Source organism: Pristis pectinata, chromosome 1 (assembly GCF_009764475.1).
Source record: "Pristis pectinata isolate sPriPec2 chromosome 1, sPriPec2.1.pri, whole genome shotgun sequence".
In the NCBI taxonomy this organism is placed as follows: Eukaryota; Metazoa; Chordata; class Chondrichthyes; order Rhinopristiformes; family Pristidae; genus Pristis; species Pristis pectinata.
The window spans coordinates 69,076,372-69,099,403 of NC_067405.1; the positions used below are offsets into that span (position 1 = coordinate 69,076,372).

Below are 23,032 nucleotides of genomic sequence, written 5' to 3' on the forward strand. Positions count from 1 at the left end.
GAGAAGCTTAAAAATAAGACCAAAACATAACAAAGATCAGAAAACTGTCTTGGTTATTAATTGTAAATTAAAGGGAATAATCAATTGCATTTATAAATGATTTACCACAACCTCAGGACTCCCAAAGCTGTCCTGGTTATCAATCGTAGGGAATTGTTGAGAAAGAATAAACAATTGCAATAATAAACCATTTTCCACAACCTCAGGACTCCCAAAGCTTGAAAAATTCAACAAGATGCTTTCCAATTCCCCTCTGAAAGTCACTGTTCTTTCGGGCAGTGCAATCCAAGTCAAAGCGCACCCAAACGTAAAAGACTTCTCCTTGTCTTGTCCAAAGTCTTTCAGCCAATTATTTTTGATCGGTCCCCTCTGGAAACTGACCCTTCAGCCAATGATCTGCTCTATGAAAGTTCTTCAAAACTTTGAAAACATCTCTTGCAAATTTCTATAGAAATACGGTGGGTCCATTCTGACTGGTTGCATCATCGCCTGGTCTGGAGGCTCTAATTTACAGGATCAAAAGAGGCTGCAGAGGGTTTTAGACTAAGCCAGCTCCATCACGGGCACAACCCTCCCCACCATCGAGGACATCTTCAAGAGGTGGTGCCTCAAGAAGGCAGCATCCATCATTGAGGACCTTCACCATCTGGGACATGCCCTCTTCTCATTACTACCATCGGGGAGGAGGTACAGGAGCCTGAAGACCCACACTCAATGTTTCAGGAACAGCTTCTTTCCCCCCCACCCCCACCATCAGATTTCTGAACAGTCCATGAACCCATGAACTCTACCTCATTATTCCTCTTTTGCACTATTTTATTTATTTATATTTTGGTAACTTATAGTAATTTTTATGCCTTGCACTGTACTGCTACCGCAAAACAACAAATTTCACGACATATGTCAGTGAGAATAAACCTGATTCTGATTCCAATTCCGATTCCATCTCCCCTCTGATCTCCGCTTTAGGAAGAACAAGTTCACCTTCTCCAATCACCACTGTCAGCGTTTTTTCTAACCTGTCATTATCTTTGTTTATAACTCAATGAAGTTACAGTATGGTTATTTGAGGGTGAGGAATGTGGGCGTGGGGCAGATGTAGCTGAAAACAGTTTTACCTGATGAGTATTCCACTCAGCTCATAGTTCACAACTTCTTTTGCTGCACTTCGCGAAAGTGCCAGTTTATTGATACCATGATGTGGTGGACAACATACATCTCTATTCTGCACATCTTTCCCTTGCTCATTCACAGCTTCCGGACTCAATACAATGGGTAAGTGATTCAAATATTACTCCTACAGTGATAATACCTATCAGTAACTTCTTAATAGAAAGAAAGATTTGCATCTATCTAATGTTTTTTGGAATATCATGAAGCATTATACAGAAAATGAATTCTCTCTGTAATATCGCTAAAGTACAAGATAACAGCAAACTCCACAGACTGATAATGTGATAATGACCAGATAAATAGTTTATCAGTAATATTGATTGAGAGGTAAATATTGCCCAGAGCAGACCATGTCGTTCATAATATCAAGAGTAAATATTGGCCAGGACAGACCAGATAAGTCAGCAATATCATCAGGTGATATCTCCGCTGCTCTTATTTGATATACTGCCACAGAATCCTCCATGTCAATCTGAGAGAGCAGACAGGGCTTTGAAATAGTTTCTCACTTACAAGCAGGCATTGCAGACAGTGCAGCACCCTCTCTGTTGGGTCCAGGTGTCTTTTGATGGCTCTGGAGGGAGCCTTGAACACGTGACCTTCTGGCTCAAAAGTAAGAATAACACCACAGTTAGCAAGATTGTAACAAAGTATAAGAATAAATCCATATCCAATGCGAAGTTTCCCAGGCAATGATAATGTTCAGATTCCCGTTTGAGTTTGTTGATCCCAGAACCACAGCTAACACTGCAGTACTGAGGCAGTGCGCCACTTGCTGAGGTGTCGTCTTTCAGCTCAGTGCCGGAACAAAGTAATGTTCACACATGTGGGTGCATAGAACAGATGCAACTTTGCTGACCAGGCCAAACTTTGATTGGATGAACCTTCTCATTCCACATTACCATGGTTTCCAACCATTTCAACACCAAGCATTCTCCCTGCCACCAGAGAGCCCCCAGTGCTGGATCCAATATTCTCCTAGCTGGCCCTTCACTTGTACCCTTCACAGCAATGAGAAATAATACTCATTTCAAACCCTGCTGCCTGCCTCCTAACCTTCTTCCTTCACCATAACCATTGTAAAGTGCTCATCCATATTTCCAAATCTCTCCATAATCCACGAAATGCCTCTTCCTGTAACCTCCTCTAACATTTCTGCACTCCTTTAATTCTGGCCACTTGTACATCCTCGACAGTATGGGGAATAAGTTCTGGACTTTCCTCACTAAATTTTTCCGTCTGACTAGATCTTTAAGAAGTTCTATAAGTCTCCCTCTGTGACTGAGATTTTGTCTATCCGCATTAATTATTCCCTCCCACCTCGGTGTCAAATTTTAGTCATAGATCAGTACGGCACAGGAAAAGGCACTTCAGCCCATGATGTTTTGCCAAAATTAATTAAATTAGTAGTTAAACACTGAACTAAACTAATCCCTTCTGCCTACACAATGTCCATATCCCTCCATTCTCTGCACATTCATGTGCCTGTCCGAGAACCCCTGAAACACCTCAACCACCACCCTGACAGTGCATTCCAGGCACCCACCACTCTCTGTGTAAAGAATTTGCCCGGCACATCTCCTTTGAACCCACCACCTCTTACCTTAAATGCATGCCCTCTAGTGTTAGACATTTTGACCCTGGGAAAAAGACACTGACCCTCTACTCTATCTATGCCTCTCATAACCTTATAAATTTCCATAAACCTTGTTGAACAAAACTGAACCACCAAGGGACATCTTACTGCTTAAAATTTGTACGTGCAAGTTGTTGTTATGTCATATATTATGCACAAGGACAATTTGGAATAGCGAAACGAAGCCTCTCTCATTTCAGGGACCAGGTTCTCCGGATCTTCCCTGTGGATTCCAAGCAAGTGGAGTTTCTGAAACAACAGGTGGAGGAAGAGAAGGTGGGTTCTGAAATGAGGAGGGGGTCCTGATCAACAATAATCAAAGGAAACTGATGTGCGTAGAGGGGCTACGTCTTTGCTGAGGGTTCATGGGTTGGGCACATGGGGTCTGCTCAGGGATCAGAAGACTCATTGCCCACTCTAGTAAACTTGGTGTAGTAACTGGTGCAGTCCAGTTGATGCAGCCTTATCCTTTGTCATTGGTCAATCATAGTTGTCATCTCACCCTTGTGGTCTGGTACTGGGCCCTGCCATTACTTGTGTCACAGGTTTATTTACTACCATCTGGCTGTCCACGTCAGTGATGGTGGGATAAACATTGACCAGGACCCTGAGGAGAGTGACCCTGTGCACCATCAAATACTGCCTTCGGAGGGGCAGACTGGGGCTTGTTTAACTTCTCACCCGAGAGATGACACCTGTGACGATGCAGCACTCCCTCTGTCCTGCACCGAAGTGCCAGCCCGGATAAAGTGCTCTCGTCTCCGCTCAGCACCATACAAAGCTGAGCCTCCAGTGCTTCCCCTGGCCAGTGACATGTTTACAATTGGCCCAGACACAGAGGCACAATTGGCAAATGGAAACTGCTATCATCGGTGATCTTGGTTGGAGGAAGGTACAATGAAAAACAAATAAAAGAAAGGACGAGATCATTAGAAGTGAAGAGTGAAGCACAGACAGAGACGCTTTAGCCCATTGTAGTGATGGAGCTCCAAATGCCTAACCTTTTGCATTAGTCACGTATAATGGAGAAAAGGTAAGGGTGTTAGTGTTTTTGTTTCTGCTTGTGGTACTTTCTTGCACTTTGAAAAGTGTCTTATAGCTCAAGGTTCTTGGAAAATATTTGGAAAGGCTTCAAGAAGATTACGTTCAGATTAAAAACTAATTCTTTATGATTGAAGATAACTGAAGAGTTTGAATTGATTTGTTATCAACTTTGCTGATGTTCTGTTACTTTGTTCAGGTTGATTTATGGAGGCCTCAGTCACCAGAGGGAATTCACCCTTGGGTTGAGGTTGACGCTCGAATCCCAGCATCATCAGTTGGCACAGTTCGAGGTGAACTGGAGGAACGGGCCCTTCAATACAAGTAGGTGCAAGTGGTCGAATGTTTGTCAGATGTTGGCCCTGTGGCACTGTGCCTGGGCAAACACTAACACTTCTGCAATCTGGGCAAGTTCTCACTGTAACTTGCCCAGATTGCAGAATCCCCACCCAGTACTGTTCATTCCCCACTTTCCAGTGTCCATTTCTCAAGAGCAAATCACTGGAGTCTCTCCGATGTTTGATGTTGTTTCTAGGATGGGCGTTGGGTCAAACCCCATCCTGCACTATCGGACAGAGGTGGCCCGGGTACAATGTGTCCTGCAGGGCAGGAGACAGGAAGTGTCCATCTCCTTTCACCGTCCCCTGAATCAGTTTCCGGAGCTGGAGAACAGCATCGACATCATGGATACCACTGGATGTTCCTACAGGACTGAGTCTATACGTCCTTCACTTCAGTGTCAACTGTCAGTTCTGTTCCATCCAAACCTCTCCGGATCCAGCCTCACTCTTTCCATACCTGCTCCTGGTCTGCTCTAAATCCTCTCTCTCATGTTCCACACTGTACCAACATGTCCTCCAATGGTCCAACAGGGTTTTAACTGAAAATGTTCAAGACCTCCTGGACCATCAGTTTCAGAGTGACCATGAACTGCCTCGTAGCAATGGAGCACACAGCTACACCAAGTATCACCCAATGGCAGAGGTGAGACTCAGACAAGAAACAGAAAGAACTCGATGTCTTCACATTTAGTTTTCAAAAACACACTTCATGGTCTTTCTCTCAAACTGCCAGATCTATTCCTGGATGGAGCAAATAAAGGAAAACCACAAGGACTTGGTGACGCAACATCTGCTGGGTGTAACCTACCAGAACCGGCCCATGTACTACCTGAACGTACCCAGTCTCTGTTGTACTCTGTTCCTTTGAATCCTTTTTCTCTCATCTCCTCCCTCCATCAGCAACAAGAAGTTTCAGTCACACGCAGCATCCTTACCTCCCCCTTCCTCCGATCAGAATTAAAAGGGTGTGACTTTGAGGAAATTGTAGCAAGGGGGCATTCACAGAGAACGGATGTCCACCCACCTCTGTTGTGACTCAACTCAATCTACGTTGGCACGAGGTTCCAGACACTCTCCAATCTTGCCTCTCCCACCTGCTAGCGCCCCACTTCACAGAAAGGAAATGCTTGTTTCTTGGTCTTTGCTTCACTTTGACACAGCTCTCAGGGGGCGGTAGGAGATGAACTGACACCAGCATTATGGAGAATGATTGCGTTTGAAGGAATGCACTTTGAATTTGGTGTGGTGGAGTTCATTGAGTCACAAGTCTGTCAGGTTGATCTTTTCAGCACCATTGGCAGAGAAGCTGGTGTCTAACCCAGGGACTAGAGATAGGGAGAGATCTGCTTCAACGAGATACCAAGCAATCAAGGTCTACAAGGCAGCCATTGTGTCCCTTCTCTCTGGATATTTGTCTCTGTAGACAGGACAAGTTTCAGAATGAAGAACATACAACAGTGCAGCACAGGAACGGCCCTTCAGCCCACCATGTCTGTGCTAACCATGATTTCAAATTAAACTAATCCCATCTGCCTGCACTTGGTCCATATCCCTTCATTCCCTGCCTGTTCATGTGTCTGTCTAAATGCTTCTTAAACATTTCTATCATATCTGTTTCCATCAACTCCCCGGCAGCACATTCCAGCCACCAACCATTCCTTGTAAAAAAATCTGCCTCATAAATCTCCTTTAAACTTTCCCCTCTCAGTTTAGAGTGATGCCCTCTAGTATTTGATATTTGACCCTGTGAGAAGTTTCTGACTGTCTCCCCTACCTTTGCCTCTCATAATTTATAAACTTCTGTTGTGCTACCAAACTCGCAACATTCTTTGCTGCTGACTATTGGAGCCATTGCCACTCTTCAAATCTTCTGTGGACTGCTCGGATTCCAGTCACGCCCTCAACAAGGCACAACTGAGCCAAAATGGCTTCATTTCTGATTGTTCGTTTCACAGATCGGTCGGACGTCCGACAAGCCCAAGAAGATTATCTGGATGGATTGCGGAATTCATGCCCGGGAGTGGATCGCTCCTGCTTTCTGCCAGTGGTTTGTGAAGGAGGTGAGCACATTCAGAGAAACAAGAGATTCTGCAGATGCTGGAACCTGGAGCAACACACAAAATACTGGAGGAACTCAGTAGGTCAGGCGGCATCTATGGAGGGAGTCCTGGTGAAGGGTCTTGACCCGAAACGTCGACTGTTTATTTCTCTCCATAGATGCTTCCTGACCTGCTGTGCTCCTCCAGCATTTGTGTGTGTTGTAGGTGAGCACATTCCTTCCCTACTCTGGTACCTGGATCATTCCTGAAGCTGCATTCAATGTTGGAGAGATCGAGTCTCCAGGAACAAATGGTGACAGGCTGGACCAGTTTGAACGACAAGTAACGAGTCAGCCTCAGAATGACAAAAAAGTCAAAGCCAAAGTTGAGTTTATTGTCATGTGTACAAGTGCATGTATGCAGAGGTGCAATGAAAACTTACTTGCAGCAGCTTCACAGGCACACAGCATCTGAGACACAACATTCACAAGAAAAACATAAATTAACAACATAAATTAGATAAAATTATACACAAAAACACAATTAGAACTAAAAAAACAAAGTCCATCGTAGTGCAAAGTGGTCATAGTATTGATATACTGAGGTAGTGATTAGGGTTGTGCAAGCTGTTTCAAGAACCAAATGGTTGAAGGAAATTAGCTGTTCTTGAACCTGGTGGTGTGGAGCTTCAGATAAATTGGTAAATTGGTTTATTATTGTCACATGTACCAAGGTACAGTGAAAAACCTGTCTTGCATATTGTTCATACAGATCAATTCATTACACAGTACATTGAGGTAGTACAATGTAAAAAAGAACAGAATGCAGAGTAAAATGGAGCGGCCATTGTGTGAGTGGATCAGTGTAAGAGTGGGACCTTGAGGCTTTGGCTGAAGAGGGTTCGGCATGAAGAGGCAGAGTAAGTGAGCAGAGGCCAAGGTGAGGTTCAGGAGGTCGGTGACCAGTAGTGTTCCGCAGGGATCTGCTCTGGGACCCCTACTCTTTGTGATTTTTATAAGTGACTTGGATGAGGAAGTGGAGGGATGGTAAGTTTGTGGATGACATGAAGATTGGAGGTGTGGTAGTGTAGAAGGTTGTCATAGGGTACAACAGAATTATAGGCAGGATGCAGAGTTGGGCGGAGAAGTGGCAAATGGAGTTCAATCCGGAAAAGTGTGAAGTGATACATTTCGGAAGATCGAACTTGAAGGTGGAGTACAAGGTTAATGGCAGGATTCTTCGCAGTGTGGAGGAACAGAGAGATCTTGAGGTCCAAGTCCATAGATCCCTGAAAGTTGCCACGCAAGTTGATAGGTTAATTAAGAAGGCGTTTGGTGTGTTGGCCTTCATTAGTTGGGGGATTGAGTTCAAGAGCCACGAGGTAATTTTGCAGCTCCATATAACTCTGGTTAGACCACACTTGGAGTATTGCGTTCGGTTCTGGTCACCTCATTATAGGAAGGATGTGGAAGCTTTAGAGAGGGTGCAGAGGAGATTTACCAGGATGCTGCCTGGATTAGAGAACATGTCTAATGAGGAAAGGTTGAGCGAGCTAGGGCTTTTCTCTTTGGAGCGACGCAGGATGAGAGGCGACTTGATAGAGGTGTATAAGATTATAAGGGGCATAGGTAGAGTGGACAGCCAGCACCTTTTCCCCAGGGCGATAATAGCAAGTACCAGAGGACATCTATTTAAGGGCAGAGGAGAAATGTTCAGGGGAGATGTCAGAGGTAAGTTCTTTACACAGAGAGTGGTGGGTGCCTGGAACGCATTGTTGGGGGTGGTGGTAGAGGCTGATACAATAGGGACATTTAAAAGGCTCTTAGATAGGCACATGGTTGTAAGAAAAGTGGAGGGTTATGAGCTGTGTAGGAGGGAAGGGTTAGATTAATCATGGAGGAGGCGTTCATATAGTTCTGCGCAATATCGTGGGCCGAAGGTCCATACCGTGTTGTACTGTTCTATGTTCTATGTCACAGTTACAGAGAAGTTTCAGGCTTCTGTACCTCCTGCCTGATGGTAGCTGTGAGAAGGTGGCATGACCTGGATGCTGGGGATCTTTGATGATAGATGTTGCCTTCTTGAGAGGCAGCACCTTGTGCAGATACTAGCGATGGTGGGGAGGGATATCCTGTGATGTATTGGGCTGAGTTCAATACTCTCTGCAGCTTCCGCCAGTGGTGAATCCTTTGGAAGTAGAATGTTCGATGTTCAGATATAACCAAAATGCTGGGAAGTCACGGTGCTCCCTGTGGAAATGTGATAGCCAAAGACTTGGAGATAAATCACAGTGGGATTCAGATTGAAGAAAGCAAGATAATTCATGCTGGACTCGGCAATTATAAATTGAGTGAATTATTTGTTTGCCTTATGAGGATGTCACTCCTGAGAAATTGATTTTTGAAACCCAGCTTAAGCAAGGCATATACCATACAGCCACAACACAACCAAGATAGCCTGCTATCAAATATCTCCAGTCACTCTCTCTAACCCGTTATTGTGTTGTGTGTGTCAGGTATTAGAGACCTACACCGCAGACCCTAAAACAGATCGCTTCCTCCAAAACATTGACTTCTACGTCCTACCGGTTCTGAACATCGATGGCTACGTTTACACCTGGACGACAGTAAGTACGATCCCAGACACGGTTGTTACACGGCGTCGTTATAAAGGGGGCTCCACTGCCAACTCCTGCTCGCAGTTCTAACACCGCGGACCCAAAGTATTGCAGCAGTCGAGCTGCAGCTGCAAGTCACCATTTCTGTGCCTGTGGAACTGTTCAACGTCTTTCTCCGTCTCCAGGACCGTCTGTGGAGAAAATCCATGTCTCCGTGCGGCAACAGCACCTGCTTTGGAACCGATCTCAACAGGAACTTTGACGCAAAGTGGTGCAGTAAGTGGAACTGCCTCACCCTCCCCATCCCCTGTGGGTGTTCAATTGTCAGTTTTGATTTATGGATCTATCCACACCATCCCTTCATCTGACTTTGTCTGTCTTTCTCTCTCTCTTTCTCTCTCTCTCTTTCATTCTCTCTTTCTCTCTCTCTTTCATTCTCTCTTTCTCTCTCTCTTTCATTCTCTCTTTCTCTCTCTCTCTTTCATTCTCTCTATTTATTTCTCTCTCTCTCTCCCTCTCTCTTTATTTTTCTCTGTCCTATGTGCCTATCCAATAAACTCCTGAATCAAGGAAACTGTACTCTCTCCCTTCTGTGCCCACTGCAGCTGTCAGTGAATTTATTGATCCAGAGTCTGTCTACTGTTGAGACTTGTTCATTCATGGTGTACGGGCAATGTTGGCACGGCTGACACCTCGAGGCACAGATAGGGTAGGTAGTAAGAAACCTCTCTCCAAGGCAGATGTCTCTAAGACTGGAGGGCACAGGTTTAAGGTGAGGAGTAAAAGGTTTCAAGGGGATCTGAGGAAGATTTTTTTCACCCACATTGTGGTTGCCATCTGGGACGCACTGCCTGAGGGGTTGGCGGAGGCAGGGAACTCTCACAACATTTGAGAAGCATCTGAACGAGCTTTTGAATCATCAAGGCATACTGGGCTATGGACCAAGTGCAGGCGAATAGAATTAGTATGGATGGGTGCTTGAAGGTCAGCACAGACCTGGTGGGCCGAAGGGGCTGTTTCTGTGCTGAATGACTCCATGACCCATTGTTCCTCCCTAGTTGTTGCAGAGAAAGACATCTGAGTTGCTGCAGTCCCTGTGGTGAATGTCTCCAGGTAGGCATTGAGGGGGAATGGCCCAGCAACAGTGTAGAAACAACCAAGTCTGAATGAGGTGTTACTGGAGAGGAACCTGGAAGCATCGCCCTTCCTAGATGCCTACTACCTTTATCCTGAAGTTTGTAGATCCAAACCTTTCTGTTGAATGTTTCAGCGGATCATACTCAGTGAAACACTCACCATAAACCCACTTCCTTTCCAGTCCAGATGAAGGGTCTCGGCCTGAAACGTCGACTGTTTATTTCCCTCCATAGATGCTGCCTGACCTGCTGAGTTCCTCCAGCATTTTTTGTGTATTGCCCCATAAATACCTGATGAGCTCACTGGCCACTCATTTTAAGGAATTGATGTTGTTGCAGGGATTGTTGCCAGCCCCAAGCTCAGCGTGCCAAGTTTTTTTTTGTGAACTCTCATCCTAAACTACCTTGATATTGTTGAATCCCCATGAACCCCCTGTTCCTCTGCACTCCCACCCACGAGGTGCTTGCACATCCTGAACAAGGTGTTACACCTATAGGCAGCGCACACTGCAGCCACATTGTACTAACACTGGAGCCGGTGAGTGTCAATTATCCAAAGGTGTGCGAATTGAACAGGTCACTTCATCCTGGATGGTGTCCAGGAGCTTCTTGGGAGTTGTTGCAGCTGCACTCATTCAGGCAAGTAGTGAGTATTCAATCACACTCCTGACCCTCACCTTGTAGATGTTGATCACTCTGTCTCCTGTTTGTTAATTACTTTAATTCTTGTCGGAGCTGCACTCATGCAGACAAATGGAAAGTGCTCAGTGACACTTCTGATCTGTAATAGGATGGAAAGAATTTGAGGTGTAGGAAGGAAAGTCACCCACCCCTGCGTACACCTCAGAACAGCAGTAGAATTATAAAGTGCAGAAACAGGCCCCTCGGCCCACCACGTCCATACTGACCATCCAGTACTATCTATATTAATTCCACTTTAACCCCAGTAGGTGAGCGTTGCACACTGATGTAGATTCTTTTAGTCGAGATGTTAAACTGAGGTTCTTCCTGATTTCTCAGGTGGACCATAGATCGCACTGCACCAGCCTGAGCAGGTGAGATTGTGTTGGGCCAGATTTTCTTCTTGAAGACCACAGAAGGAGCATACCTGGTCGTTCACACGTTGCTGTCGATCAGAGCTTGCCTGTCACATCGTAGCAGTGTGCAAGGACATATCACCAGCTGTTAGGACCTTGGGCTAACCTCAGGCGGTGAAAAAATGGAAGTACATTTTTCCTCTGCAGGATGCCCGGCTTTTGAGCTGCTCTTACAACCACAGTTTTTTTCTTTATTTTGTTCCCTGTCCCATTCTCCCGCTTCAGCTCCCCACCACCCATTTTCATCCCCTTCCTCTCCTGGTTCCATGCACCTACTCCCCACACACTTCACCCACCGGATCCCCTCTCCCATCTGGTTCTGTCTGCCCTTCATCTCTCCCCCAATGGTTCCCATTATCACCTTCCTTGCTTATCAGGTCCCAGCACCTGCAGCCACCGTGTCCCCACTTATCACCCTCCAGCCTCTGTCTCCTCCTTCACCCTCCCCTCCCCCACCCTGCTCCGTCTGCCTTTTCTTCCCTTGTTGTTTCCACCTGCCTCTGCTTCCCAGCCCCACTCCTCCCCCGCCACACCTGGCTCCATCTGCCCACCATCCCTCACCCCTCCTCAGTCCACCAATCACCTCCCGGCCCCTCTCCTCTCTATACCGGCTACTTACCCTCTCCCCCCTCAGTACTGATGCAGGGTCTCGACCCGAAACGTCCACAATTCCTTCTCCCCCCACAGACGATGATTGACCCAATGAGTTTCTCCAGTAGTTTGGTTTTTTGCATGAGGTTCCAGTATCAGCAGTCTCTTGTGTCTAAAGTTGTTTTTATAAATTTCATCTGGTTAATTGTTGGGTCAAAGGTGACCACAAGGAGCCGATGGCAAAGGAAATTTTCTCTCATTGGAATAAAGACAAAAAAATGCTGGAAAAACTGGTCAGGCAGCATCTTTGGAAAAAGTAACAGTTAACAGTTCAGGTCAGAGACCCTTCATCAGAACTGAGAAAGAAAGGAAACAGGTTAGTCTCGACATCAGAGAAGGTGGGAGAGGGCAGTGGGTGGAACAAAGATCATTTTTGTGATCGGCAGTTGTTACGGGGCGATTAAGCTCCCTTGTCTGTGTAATGTGTTGCTAATGTGGTCATGTCCAGGTAATGTATAGTCTGACCTACTGAGGTATGTCCAACAGGCCATGAAGGGATGGCTGGTGAAAGATGGCCAGTCCCGATATAAACAGGAAGAAAAAGCAAGTGATCTAAAGTTGGAGAACTCAATATTGAGTCATGCAGGCTGCCTTTCTTAGTAGAGCTTGTTGTTGTCTGGTATTTCTGAGGTACAGGTATTGCTCGTCAGTTATCAGCCTAAATGTGAATGTTGCCTGAGAGATGCAGGGAGGCACAGAGTGCTTCCCCATCTGATGAGTGTCAAATGGGGTAGAAGATGATGGAACCAACAGCACAGGTTCCCACTCCTGACCCTGTGAAAGGGCGGGGTGGGTGGTTGGTTGGTGGAGGTCTCTGATGAAGCAACTGCCACCCTGAGGAACTCCTGACACCATTAGTTTCATTGTGCTAGAGTTGACTCCAGTCAATGAGACACTATTACTAGGATTTTACAAGGACTTCTAAGCATCAGATTCTGTCAAATCCTCTTTTGATGCCAAATACAAAGCATAGGCAGCTGAATCAATGGGCGCCACTGGTGAAAATTGGATACATATAAGAGGTCAGAAATGGAGAATCAAATAAGTCTTGAAGGATGATATCTCTGAGCACATCTTGTCCTTGCTTCCCTTGCTTCACCAGGTTCAAGGACAGTTTCTAACACGCTGTTAAAAGACTATTGAACAGTCCCCTAGTACGTTAAGGTGGACTCTTGACCTCACAATCTACCTCGTTATGGCCTTGCACCTTATTGTCTGCCTGCACTGCCCTTTCTCTGCAGCTGTAACACTTTATTCTGCATTCCGTTATTCTTTTTCCCTTGTACTATCTCAATGCACTGATGAGTTGAAATGATCTGATGGATGATATGCAAAACAAAGTTTTTCACTGTACCTCGATACATGTGACAATAATAAACGAATTTACCAATTACCTTTAAAACTCTTCATTTCACCTACCTTACAGGCGTTGGGGCTTCAAGAAACTGCTGCTTGGACATTTACTGCGGTTCAGCCTCTGAGTCTGAACCTGAGACCCAGGCAGTTGCTGATTTTCTCCGTCGCCATGCGCCTGACGTTCTGTGCTACCTGACCATTCACTCCTACGGTCAGCTGATCCTGACCCCGTATGGGTACACCAACTCAACAAGCAGCAACCATGAGGAACTGGTGAGACATCGTCACCTGCGCTGGGGTCCGAAGCAAAGATTCCTATAGCTCCATAGATAAGGCCTGGAATAAACATCTTCCAAAAAAAGAATCCACCCCCCCATAAGAATAATGAGAATTTAATTCAGCGTGAATAAACTCCAAATTCCTAATGGGTCACTTACAGGTTGGAGGCAGATGTCAGTCCCTCTCCACCATATATCATGTTGGAATAATTACTACAACTAATAGAAACTATACAGTAAGACTAATCAGGCTCGCTTCAATATACATCTAAAATTAGGGATGTTTAATCATATCGTAGCTCTGGTTACTGCTATTAGCTCATGGTTATTCAATCATCATCATTCACACTAGAAATGGGACAAGTCACTACCCTCTTGGTGAAAGTATAGCACAATAGTCCTCATGGATTCAGCTTGCAAGAACCATGGAGTGATTGGGTCTTGTTCAACCATTCCTCCTTTGCCTTTGATTGAAAGGCAGCCTGATGGGTGATATAGAGAAGGAAGAAGATACTAGCAGAGGATTTCGTTACATTTTGTAATTATCCTGTTTACTATTTTCCAGATGAATGTTGGATTAAAAGCAGCTGACGCCTTGTACCAGGTGCACGGGACAAAGATTAAAGTGGGTCCCACATTCCAAACTCTCTGTAAGTTTAGTTCTTATCACGTTTGGGTTATATTCCTGATCTTAATTCTTCTGCTGAACAGCTTCCCCCAAATGAAATGAGTAACATTCTTTGCAGTAAAAACAGAAAGTGCTGGAAACACTTGGCAGAGAGAGTGACAGAGTTAACGTTTCAGGTTGGTGACCATTCATCAGGTCTTCAACCTGAAACATTAACTGTTTCTCCCTCCACAGATGCTGCTTGACCTGCTGAGTATCTCCAGCACTTTCTGCTTTCACTTCAGATCTTCAGCTGCAGATTTTTTTTTTTTTTTTTTTGCTTTCTGAACGTTATTTGCAGAACTCCCTTTAGGTGACATTTGAACTGCTGCTGCTGTTGTGAACTGAGACGTAAAGGCAGAACATGTTGGTAACGGCAGCAGGGCAGATCGTTGTGGAGGAACGAACTTTTCATTAGAACTCAGAGATGCAAAACTATGTTGTTCAACTTCGAATTGTCAAACACCCAGTATAGCGGCAAAGACTGGGCTCTTGTGAAGAACGGACGTGAAGAGTGAATGGAGAGGCTGGGAATGTTTTCCCTGCAGTGGATAAGGTTAAGATGGGACATGACTGAGGTAAGAGATGTATAGATAGGGTAGACTGCAGGAAATTTTTCCTCATATCAGAGTAAAACACCTCATAAGGCCAGACGCAGGTTGGAGGAACAACACCTCATATTCCGCTTTGGGAGTCTCCAACCTGACGGCCTCAACATCAATTTGGTATTGATATTGGTATTGGTTTATTATTGTCACTTGTACCGAGGTACAGTGGAAAAACTTGTCTTGCATACCGTTCATACAGATCAATTCATTACACAGTGCAGATACATTGAGTTAGTACAGAGTGCATTGAGGTAGTACAGGGTAAAAACAATAACAGAGTAGAGAGTAAAGTGTCACAGCTACAGCATTGCAGGTAGACAATAAGGTGCAAGATCATAACAAGGTAGATCGTGAGGTCAAGAGTCCATCTCATCGTATAAGGGAACCATTCAATAGTCTTATCACAGTGGGATAGAAGCTGCCCTTGAGCCTGGTGGTACATGCTTTCAGGCTTTTGTATCTTCTGCCCGATGGGAGAGGGGAAAAGAGAGAATGTCTGGGGTGGGTTGGACCTTTGATTATGCTGGCTGCTTTACCGAGGCAGTGAGGTATAGACAGAGTCCATAGAGGGGAGGCTGGTTTCCGTGATGTGCTGAGCTGCGTCCACGACTCTCTGCAGTTTTTTGTGGTCCCAGGCAGAGCAGTTGCCATACCAAGCTGCGATGCATCCAGATAGGATGCTTTCTATGGTGCATCAATAAAAATTGGTGAAGGTCGATGAGGACATGCCAAATTTCTTTAGCCTCATGAGCAAGTAGAGGTGCTGGTGAGCTTTCTTGGCTGTGGAACCAACGTGGTTGGACCAGGACAGGCTATTGGTGATGTTCACTCCTGGGAATTTGAAGTTCTCAATCCTCTTGACCTCAGCACCATTGATATAGACAGGAGCATGTACACCACCCCCTTTCCTGAAGTCAATGACCAGCTCTTTTGTTTTGCTGACGTTGAGGGAAAGATTGTTGTCATGTTACCATGTCACTAAGCTCTCTATCCCCTACCTGTACTCCGACTCATCGTTATTTGAGATTCGGCCCACTACGGTGGCATCATCTGCAAACTTGTAGATGGAGTGAGAGCAGAATCTGGCCACGCAGTCATGAGTGTACAGGGAGTAGAGTAGGGGGCTGAGGACGCAGCCTTGTGGGGCACCAGTGTTGAGAATAATCGGGCCGGAGGTATTGCTGCCTATCCTCACTGATTGCGGTTTGTTTGTTAGAAAGTCAAGGATCCATTTGCAAAGGGAGGTGTTGAGTTCCAGATCTCGGAGTTTGGAGATGAGTTTGCTTGGAATTATAGTATTGAAGACGGAGCTGTAGTCAATAAACAATAGTCTAACATAGGTGTCTTTACTGTCCAGATGCTCCAGAGATGAATGTGGGGCCAGGGAGATGGCATCCGCCATAGACCTGTTTCAGTGGTAGGTGAATTGCAGTGGGTTGAGGTTGTCTAGGTGGCTGGAGTTGATGTGTGCCATGACCAGCCTCTCAAAGCACTTCTTGATGGTGGATGTCAGAGGCACCGGGCGGTAGTCATTAACGCATGTTACCTTGTTTTTCCTAGGTACTAGGATAGTAACAGTCTTCTTAAAGCAGGTGGGAACCTCAGACTGAAGCACGAAGAGGTTAAAACTGTCTGCAAATACCCCCCAGCTGACCAACAGACCGCAATCAGTGAGGATAGGCAGCAACACCTCTGTCACGATTATTCTCAACACTGGTGCGCCACTAGGCTGCGTCCTCAGCCCTCTACTCTACTCCCTATACACTCATGACTGTGTGGCCAGATCCTGCTCTAACTCCATCCACAAGTTTGCAGATGATATCACCATAATGGGCCGTGTCTCAAATAGCGATGAGTAGGAGTACAGGAAGGATCTAAGGACACAGCCAGGGACACCACCTGGCCAGATGCTTTCCAAAGATTCACTCTCCAAAAGACTGATCTTACATCCTCGATGGTGACCACAGGTTTAGGTGCATTGGAGACTGTTGGGGTGAATGGTGACATTACAATCCCCTTCTGTTCAAAATGTGCATAGAATGAGTTAAGCCCATAAGGAAGGGATGCGCTTTTGTTGACTATGCTGCTGGACTTCGTTTTGTAGCCCGTTATAGCATGTAAGCCCTGCCACAACTGACAGCTGGTCTGGGACTCGATTTTGGACTGGTATTGTCTCTTGGCATCTCTGATAGCTTTACGGAGGTTGTATCTCAATTTCTTGTAAAGGTCAGGGTCACCTGATTTGAATGCTGCAGTCCTCAACTTCAGTAAGGAATGGATCTCCTGGTTCATCCATGGTTTCCAGTTTGGGATCACCCGGATTCTCCTCTTTGAACCCGGATTCTCCTCTTTGAAAACACATTCCTCAACACACTTGCTGATAAAGTCCGTGATGGTGGCGACCTCATCTAGGCTGGCAGCTGAGTCTTTGGACATGGACTAGTCCACTGACTCAAAGCAGTCACGGAGAAGCTCATCTATTTCCTCTGACCAGCACTGTATGACTTTCTGTACTGGATCCTCATTTTTCAGCTTCTGTTTGTACGTAGGGAGAAGGAGCACAGCCTGGTGGTCTGATTTACCAAAACATGCGTGGGCAGGGAGGGGGGGGGTTACTCGGTAGGCGTTTTTGGTGGTTGTATAGCAATAGTCAAGGGTGTTTGGTCCCCTGGTGGGACAGGAGACGTGCTGGTAGTATTTTGGTAACACACTCCTGGAGTTGGCCTGGTTGAATTCACTGGCAATGATGAAGAGGCCTCAGGGTATCCCATTACAAGGCTGTTGACCACAGAGTAGAGTACATTGAGTGCAGGCTTCACGTCTGTCTGGGGTAGGATGTAGACTGCCGTCAGGATAGTTGAAGTGAGCTCCCGTGGCAGGTAGTATGGGCGACACTTCACCGTTAGATATTCCAAGCTGGGTGACCAGGAACTTGCCAGGACTGTCACATCCGAGCACCGCAAGGTGTTGACTAAGAAGCAGACCCCTGCACATCTAACTTTGCCCGACGACATTGTATGATCTATCCGGTGAATTGAGAAGCCCTCAGGTTGTATGGTGCAGTCAGGTGAAGCAGGTGTAAGCCACGTTTCGGTGAGACATAGCACACAGCAGTCCCTCAGTTCTCTTTGGTAGGTCAGTCTCGCCTTTAGTTCATTAAATTTGTTCTCAGTGGCCTGGACGTCAGCCAGTAGTATGCTGGGGATGGGGATCTTGAACCCACGCTGTTTTGGCCTCACCTGTAGCCCAGCCCTCTTACCACATTTTGTCGGTCTTGGAAATCCTGGAGTGGAACCACCTGGACTGGAAGGCAAGTGACCGCTTAAGGACAGACCTGGAAGACCTGGAGTGGATTCAGCTGGCCTGTGAGGTAAGTTGTTGTTCCCATACAGATCTGAAGGTCCTGAAGAGGAGTAGGCTGCCCCAGCAGATAAGTGGGGGCGACTAGGGGAGCCTCAGCATTGGAACCTGGCCCAGGGTGCTCCGTAGTGTCGGGCTTCTGATCTGGAGGGGCCCTGGCATCGGGCGTCCCTGCAGGTCGGGCCCATATTGGGCTGGGCCTCGGGACTCGGCCCTGCTGCCTCTGTGGGTTGGGCCTCATGTCGAGTCGAGCCTTGGGCCTTGGCCTCCTTTCCCTCCATGGGTCAGGCCCTGCGTCAGATCGGGCCTCGGGACTTGGCCCCTGCTGCCTCTTGATGGTCAGGCCTCCGGGTCGGTTGGGCTTCAGCCGTCGGCGTCGGGAGCTCCTGCTGGTCGGGTCTTCACTCCGATAGGTGCTCAGCGCTGGGTCTCTGCGTCGTTGCTCCAGTGGGGTCTGGGATTCGGGTCTCGATGGTAGGGGGTTGGCTCTTCACCCTGCACAGGCTTCCATGTGGACAGGCCTGTCCTGGGTCTCACTGGTCATCCCCATGTGGGACCAGGAGTTGGGCCGGTAGATCAGTTGCTCCTGGAGGTCGGAAGATTGCCAGACCTGTAAGAAGGTTTAAAAGAACATTGTTAATAATTCTTTGAGACATAGAATTTAGATTTAAATGAGCAGAACAACTATAATATAAGTAACGAGTGGATCTGCAGAGAGCAGCTTGCAATGAGTGGCCACGTTCTGGCACCATCTTTTAAGAAGGTGGGGAGGGTTGTGCCCATGATGGAGCTGGTTGAGCTTACGACCCTCTGCAGCCTCTTCTGATCTTGTGCATTGGAGCCTCCACACCAGGCTGTGATGCAACCAGTCAGAATGCTCCCCACTGTTTTACCAGGATGCTGCCTGGTTTAGAGAGACTAAGGGAGCTAGGGCTTTACTCTTTGGAGAGAAGGAGGATGAGAAAAGACATGATAGAGGTGTACAAGATATTAAGAGGAATAGATAGAGTGGACAGCCAGTGCCACTTTCCCAGGGCACCAATGCTCAATACAAGAGGGCATGGCTTTAAGCTAATGGGTGGGAAGTTCAAGGGAGATATCAGAGGAAGGTTTTTTACCCAGAGGGTGGTCGGGGCATGGAATGCACTGCCTGGGGCGATGGTGGAGGCAGGTACATTGGTCAAATTCAAGAGATCATATAGATAGGCATATGGAGGAATTTAAAATAGAGGGATATGTGGAAGGAAGGGGTTAGGTAGTCTTAGGCGAGGTTTAAAGGTCGGCACAACATTGTGGGCCAAAAGGCCTGTATTGTGCTGTACTGTTGTATGTTCTATGTTCTATGTACATCCATAGAAATTTGTGAGAGTCTTTGGTGACATACCGAATCTCCTCAAACTCCTAACGAAGTACGGCCACTGGCGTGCTTTTGTGGTTGCATCAATGTGTTGGCCCAGGATGGATCCACTGAGATGTTGACGCTCAGCAACTTGAAGCTCCTCACCCTTTCCACCGGATGGTGCTCAACCTGCTGAGTTACCACAAGATGAACTCTTGTCCTCCCAATCTACCTCGTTACGACCTTGCACTATGTTGTGTACCTGCACTGCACGTTCTCTGTAGCTGTTACTCTTTATTCTGCATTCTGTTATTGTTTTACCTTGTACTACCTCAATGCACTGAATCAGAATCCAGAATCAGAATCAGGTTTATTATCACTGACAGATGTCATGAAATTTGTTGTTTTGCAGCAGCAGTACAGTGCAAGACATAAAGACATAAAAATTACTATAAGTTACTAAAATAAATAAATAGTACAAAAGAGGAATAACGAGGTGGTGTTCATGGGTTCATGGACCGTTCAGAAATTTGATGGCGGAGGGGAAGAAGCTGTTCCCGAAACGTTGAGTGTTGGTCTTCAGGCTCCTGTACCTCCTCCCCGATGGTAGTAACATTAAGAGGGCATATCCCGGGTGGTGAGGGTCCTTAATGATGGATGGTGCCTTCTTGAGGCATCTCTTGACGATGTCCTCGATGGTGGGGATGGCTGTGCCCGTGATGGAGCTGGCTGAGTCTACAACCCTCTGCAGCCTCTTTTGATCTTGCACATTGGAGCCTCCATACCAGGCAGTGATGCAACCAGTCAGGATGCTTCCCACCGTACATCTGTCGAAATTTGCAAGAGTCTTTGGTGACATACCAAATCTCCTCAAACTCCTAATGAAGTAGAGCCACTGACGTGCCTTCTTCGTGATTGCATCAATGTGTTGTGCCCAAGATAGGTCCTCTGAGATGTTGATGCTATGAACTTGAAGCTGCTCACTTTTTCCACCGCTGACCCCTCAATGAAGACTATAGTGTGTTCTCCTGACTTGCCCTTCCTGAATTTCACAATCAATTCCTTGGTCTCGCTGACGTTGATTGCAAAGTTGTTGTTGCAACACCACTTAACCAGCTGATCTATCTCATTCCTGTACGCCTCCTCATCGCCATCTGAGATTCTGCCAACAACAGTGGTGTCATTGGCGAATTTATAGATGGTGTTTCAGCTGTGCCTAGCAACACAGTCATGAGTGTAGAGAGAGTAGAGCAGTGGGCTAAGCACGCATCCTTGAGATGCACCCGTGTTGATAGTCAACGAGGAGGCAATGTTGTTACTGATCCGCACTGACTGTGGTCTCCCGCTAAGGAAGTCGAGGATCCAGTTGCAGAGGGAAGTACAGAAGCATCCCTGTGTAATGAATTGATCTGTATGAACAGTATGCAAGTCAAGATTTTCACTGTACCTCAGTACATGTGACAATAATATTCCAATTCCAATTCCAAATTCCTCCAGCAGATTGTTTGTTGCTGTTAATACAGATCGGAGCCCACTGGTCAGTGTGGACATGATGGGCCAAATGGCCTGTTTCCATGCTATGACTGGGTGCGGCAGCATTGGGCACATTCAGAGTTATCACCTTTAGTGGATGAAGAGCAGAAAAGAGGACAAATAAGAACAATGGAAAACCTTGCACTGGTCCCTCTGGAAGGACTAGCACGGGGGTAAGGACAATGTGGATACACTTGACTCTGTTGGAATGTTGTCCTGTTTCACAGATTATGCTGCTGGCACCTCTTGCGACTGGGCAGCTGATCTCGGGATCAACTTTTCCTACTTGTTTGAGCTTCGAGACAATGGGACGTATCATTTCCTACTCCCAGAGGAGCAGATCCAGCCCTGCTGTGAGGAAACCATGGTAGCTGTGACAACCATCATCAAGCACATCAATGATAAACACTTCCAGAACTCCTCTCCAGGGATTGCAGCCCTGTGGTCGAGTGTGCTAGTCTGCGGCTTCTTAAACATACACTTCACAAGGTGATTGCTAGAACCAGGGGTAAGGACAGGTTGGGGGAGGAGAGGGATGACGTAAGAACTTTGAATCAATTCCAGGGAAGGCACTATGAATCATCGATAGTTAAATTCTGGATAGTTCCATCCCATGGATGCTTGGACTTTGTGAGGGTCAAAACCAAGCTGTGTCCACTGCAATTAGAGGCAAAACAAGACAATGGAGTGGGAGGAGAACACAAGACACTGTTCATAGATTTAAAGATTCCCTCCAAGCCACTCACCATTTTGACTTGGAAATATATCGCCGTTCCCTTATCGTCACTGGGTCAAAATCAAGGAACTGACTCCCTAACAACATTGTTCATCTACCCACACATCAAAGAATCCAGCGGTTCAAGAAGGCAGCTCACCACCACCTTCTCAAGGGCAATTAGGGATGGGCAATTAAATGCTGGCTCAGCCTTTGAAGCTTACATCCCTTGAATGAATAATAAAAAACATTGCTGCTTGACCCACTGAGTTGACCCAGCAGCTTGCCTTTTGCTCCAGATTCCAGCATCTACAGTATCAAAAACACAAGGGACTGGTTAGAAATTCCTGTAAAATTAAGAAGATTAAGATTTGCGGTTCTGGGAATGCAAACTTGCAAATAGAATTGCGCCCTCTCCATTGATTTCTCCCCGTTCCCATCCCTTTTGAAGCTGGTGATGCATTCTGGGAGGACACATCAGCGCTCACACTGTGGGTGAACTGAGGCAAGAACCTTGAATCCTGGGAAAACTGACAGTGAAGACAGCTCGGTGGACCCAAAACAGGCAAATGCAAAGAATTACAAAGTATCTGCAGCACAGAAACAGGCCATTCAGTCCATTTGGTTCATGGAGGCGTACAGTAGAGCCTCCGCTGTACACGTCACTCTGTTCCTTTCCTCTTGTGGGACTCTCTACTCCCCTCGAAGATGATGTGCCCACACTGAAACCACTCCCCCTAAAGCCGCTCCTTCAGAATTCCCTTTTGGAATTATTGGTGACTATTCTACGGCCCCCAATTCCGGTCTTGCTGACATGTGGAAATCTTCTTGATCAAATCCATTCAAAACCATGAAGACATGAAGTCACCCCCAAGTCTGTTTTTCACTACAGAGTCCCAGCCTGTTCAATCTTTTCTGATGAAATAAATCAATTTTGCACTCTCTTTAGTCTCTGTATGACTTTCTGTAATAGGTCACCTAGTGTCCATAATTTAAGGATGATTCTGTACAAATTTACCATGCTTTCCCTCCCTTTCAAAGGTATCCCTCTAGAAATCAACCTGGGTTTGCCTTGTGACTTCCCATATGAACCACTGAAAGCACGTACCACCGAGCTCAAGGAGAGCTTCTAGCCCACTGATATAAGACTATTAATTGATTCCCTAATACGATAAGATGGGTTCTTGATCTCACAATCTACCTCGTTGTGACCTTGCACCTTACTGTCAACCTGCACTGCGCTTTCTCTGTACCATAACACCCTTTTATTGTTTTATACCTCATACTACTTCAATGCACTGTGTAATGAATTGATATGTGTGGACGGTACGCAAGACAGGTTTTCCACTGTACCTCGGTACATGTGACAGTAATAAACCAATTTACCAATTTAGATAGAGTCATGGAGATACAGTGTGGAAAAGACCCTTCGGCCCACCACGACT

General features: G+C 46.3%; 1 protein-coding gene across 1 annotated transcript; it reads left to right on the forward strand.

Moving 5' to 3' along the window:
* Positions 1–1,195: 1,195 nt before the first annotated feature.
* On the forward strand, positions 1,196–21,365 carry LOC127567682 (carboxypeptidase O-like). The gene is made up of 10 exons (XM_052010664.1): positions 1,196–1,275; positions 3,519–3,589; positions 4,800–4,834; positions 4,925–5,026; positions 6,147–6,251; positions 8,746–8,856; positions 9,033–9,123; positions 13,158–13,360; positions 13,931–14,015; positions 21,100–21,365. The coding sequence occupies exons 1-10, from the start codon at positions 1,196–1,198 to the stop codon at positions 21,363–21,365; spliced, it is 1,149 nt and encodes a 382-aa protein (XP_051866624.1).
* The last annotated feature ends 1,667 nt before the right edge of the window (positions 21,366–23,032 follow it).

Bases quoted from the DNA above. Each gene is read 5' to 3' on its own strand.
- LOC127567682 (XM_052010664.1), top strand. From the start codon at position 1,196: ATGATGTGGTGGACAACATACATCTCTATTCTGCACATCTTTCCCTTG. The intron at 5,027-6,146 runs GTACCCAGTCTC...TTCGTTTCACAG, and splicing joins GGCCCATGTACTACCTGAAC to ATCGGTCGGACGTCCGACAA. The intron at 9,124-13,157 runs GTAAGTGGAACT...CCTACCTTACAG, and splicing joins CTTTGACGCAAAGTGGTGCA to GCGTTGGGGCTTCAAGAAAC.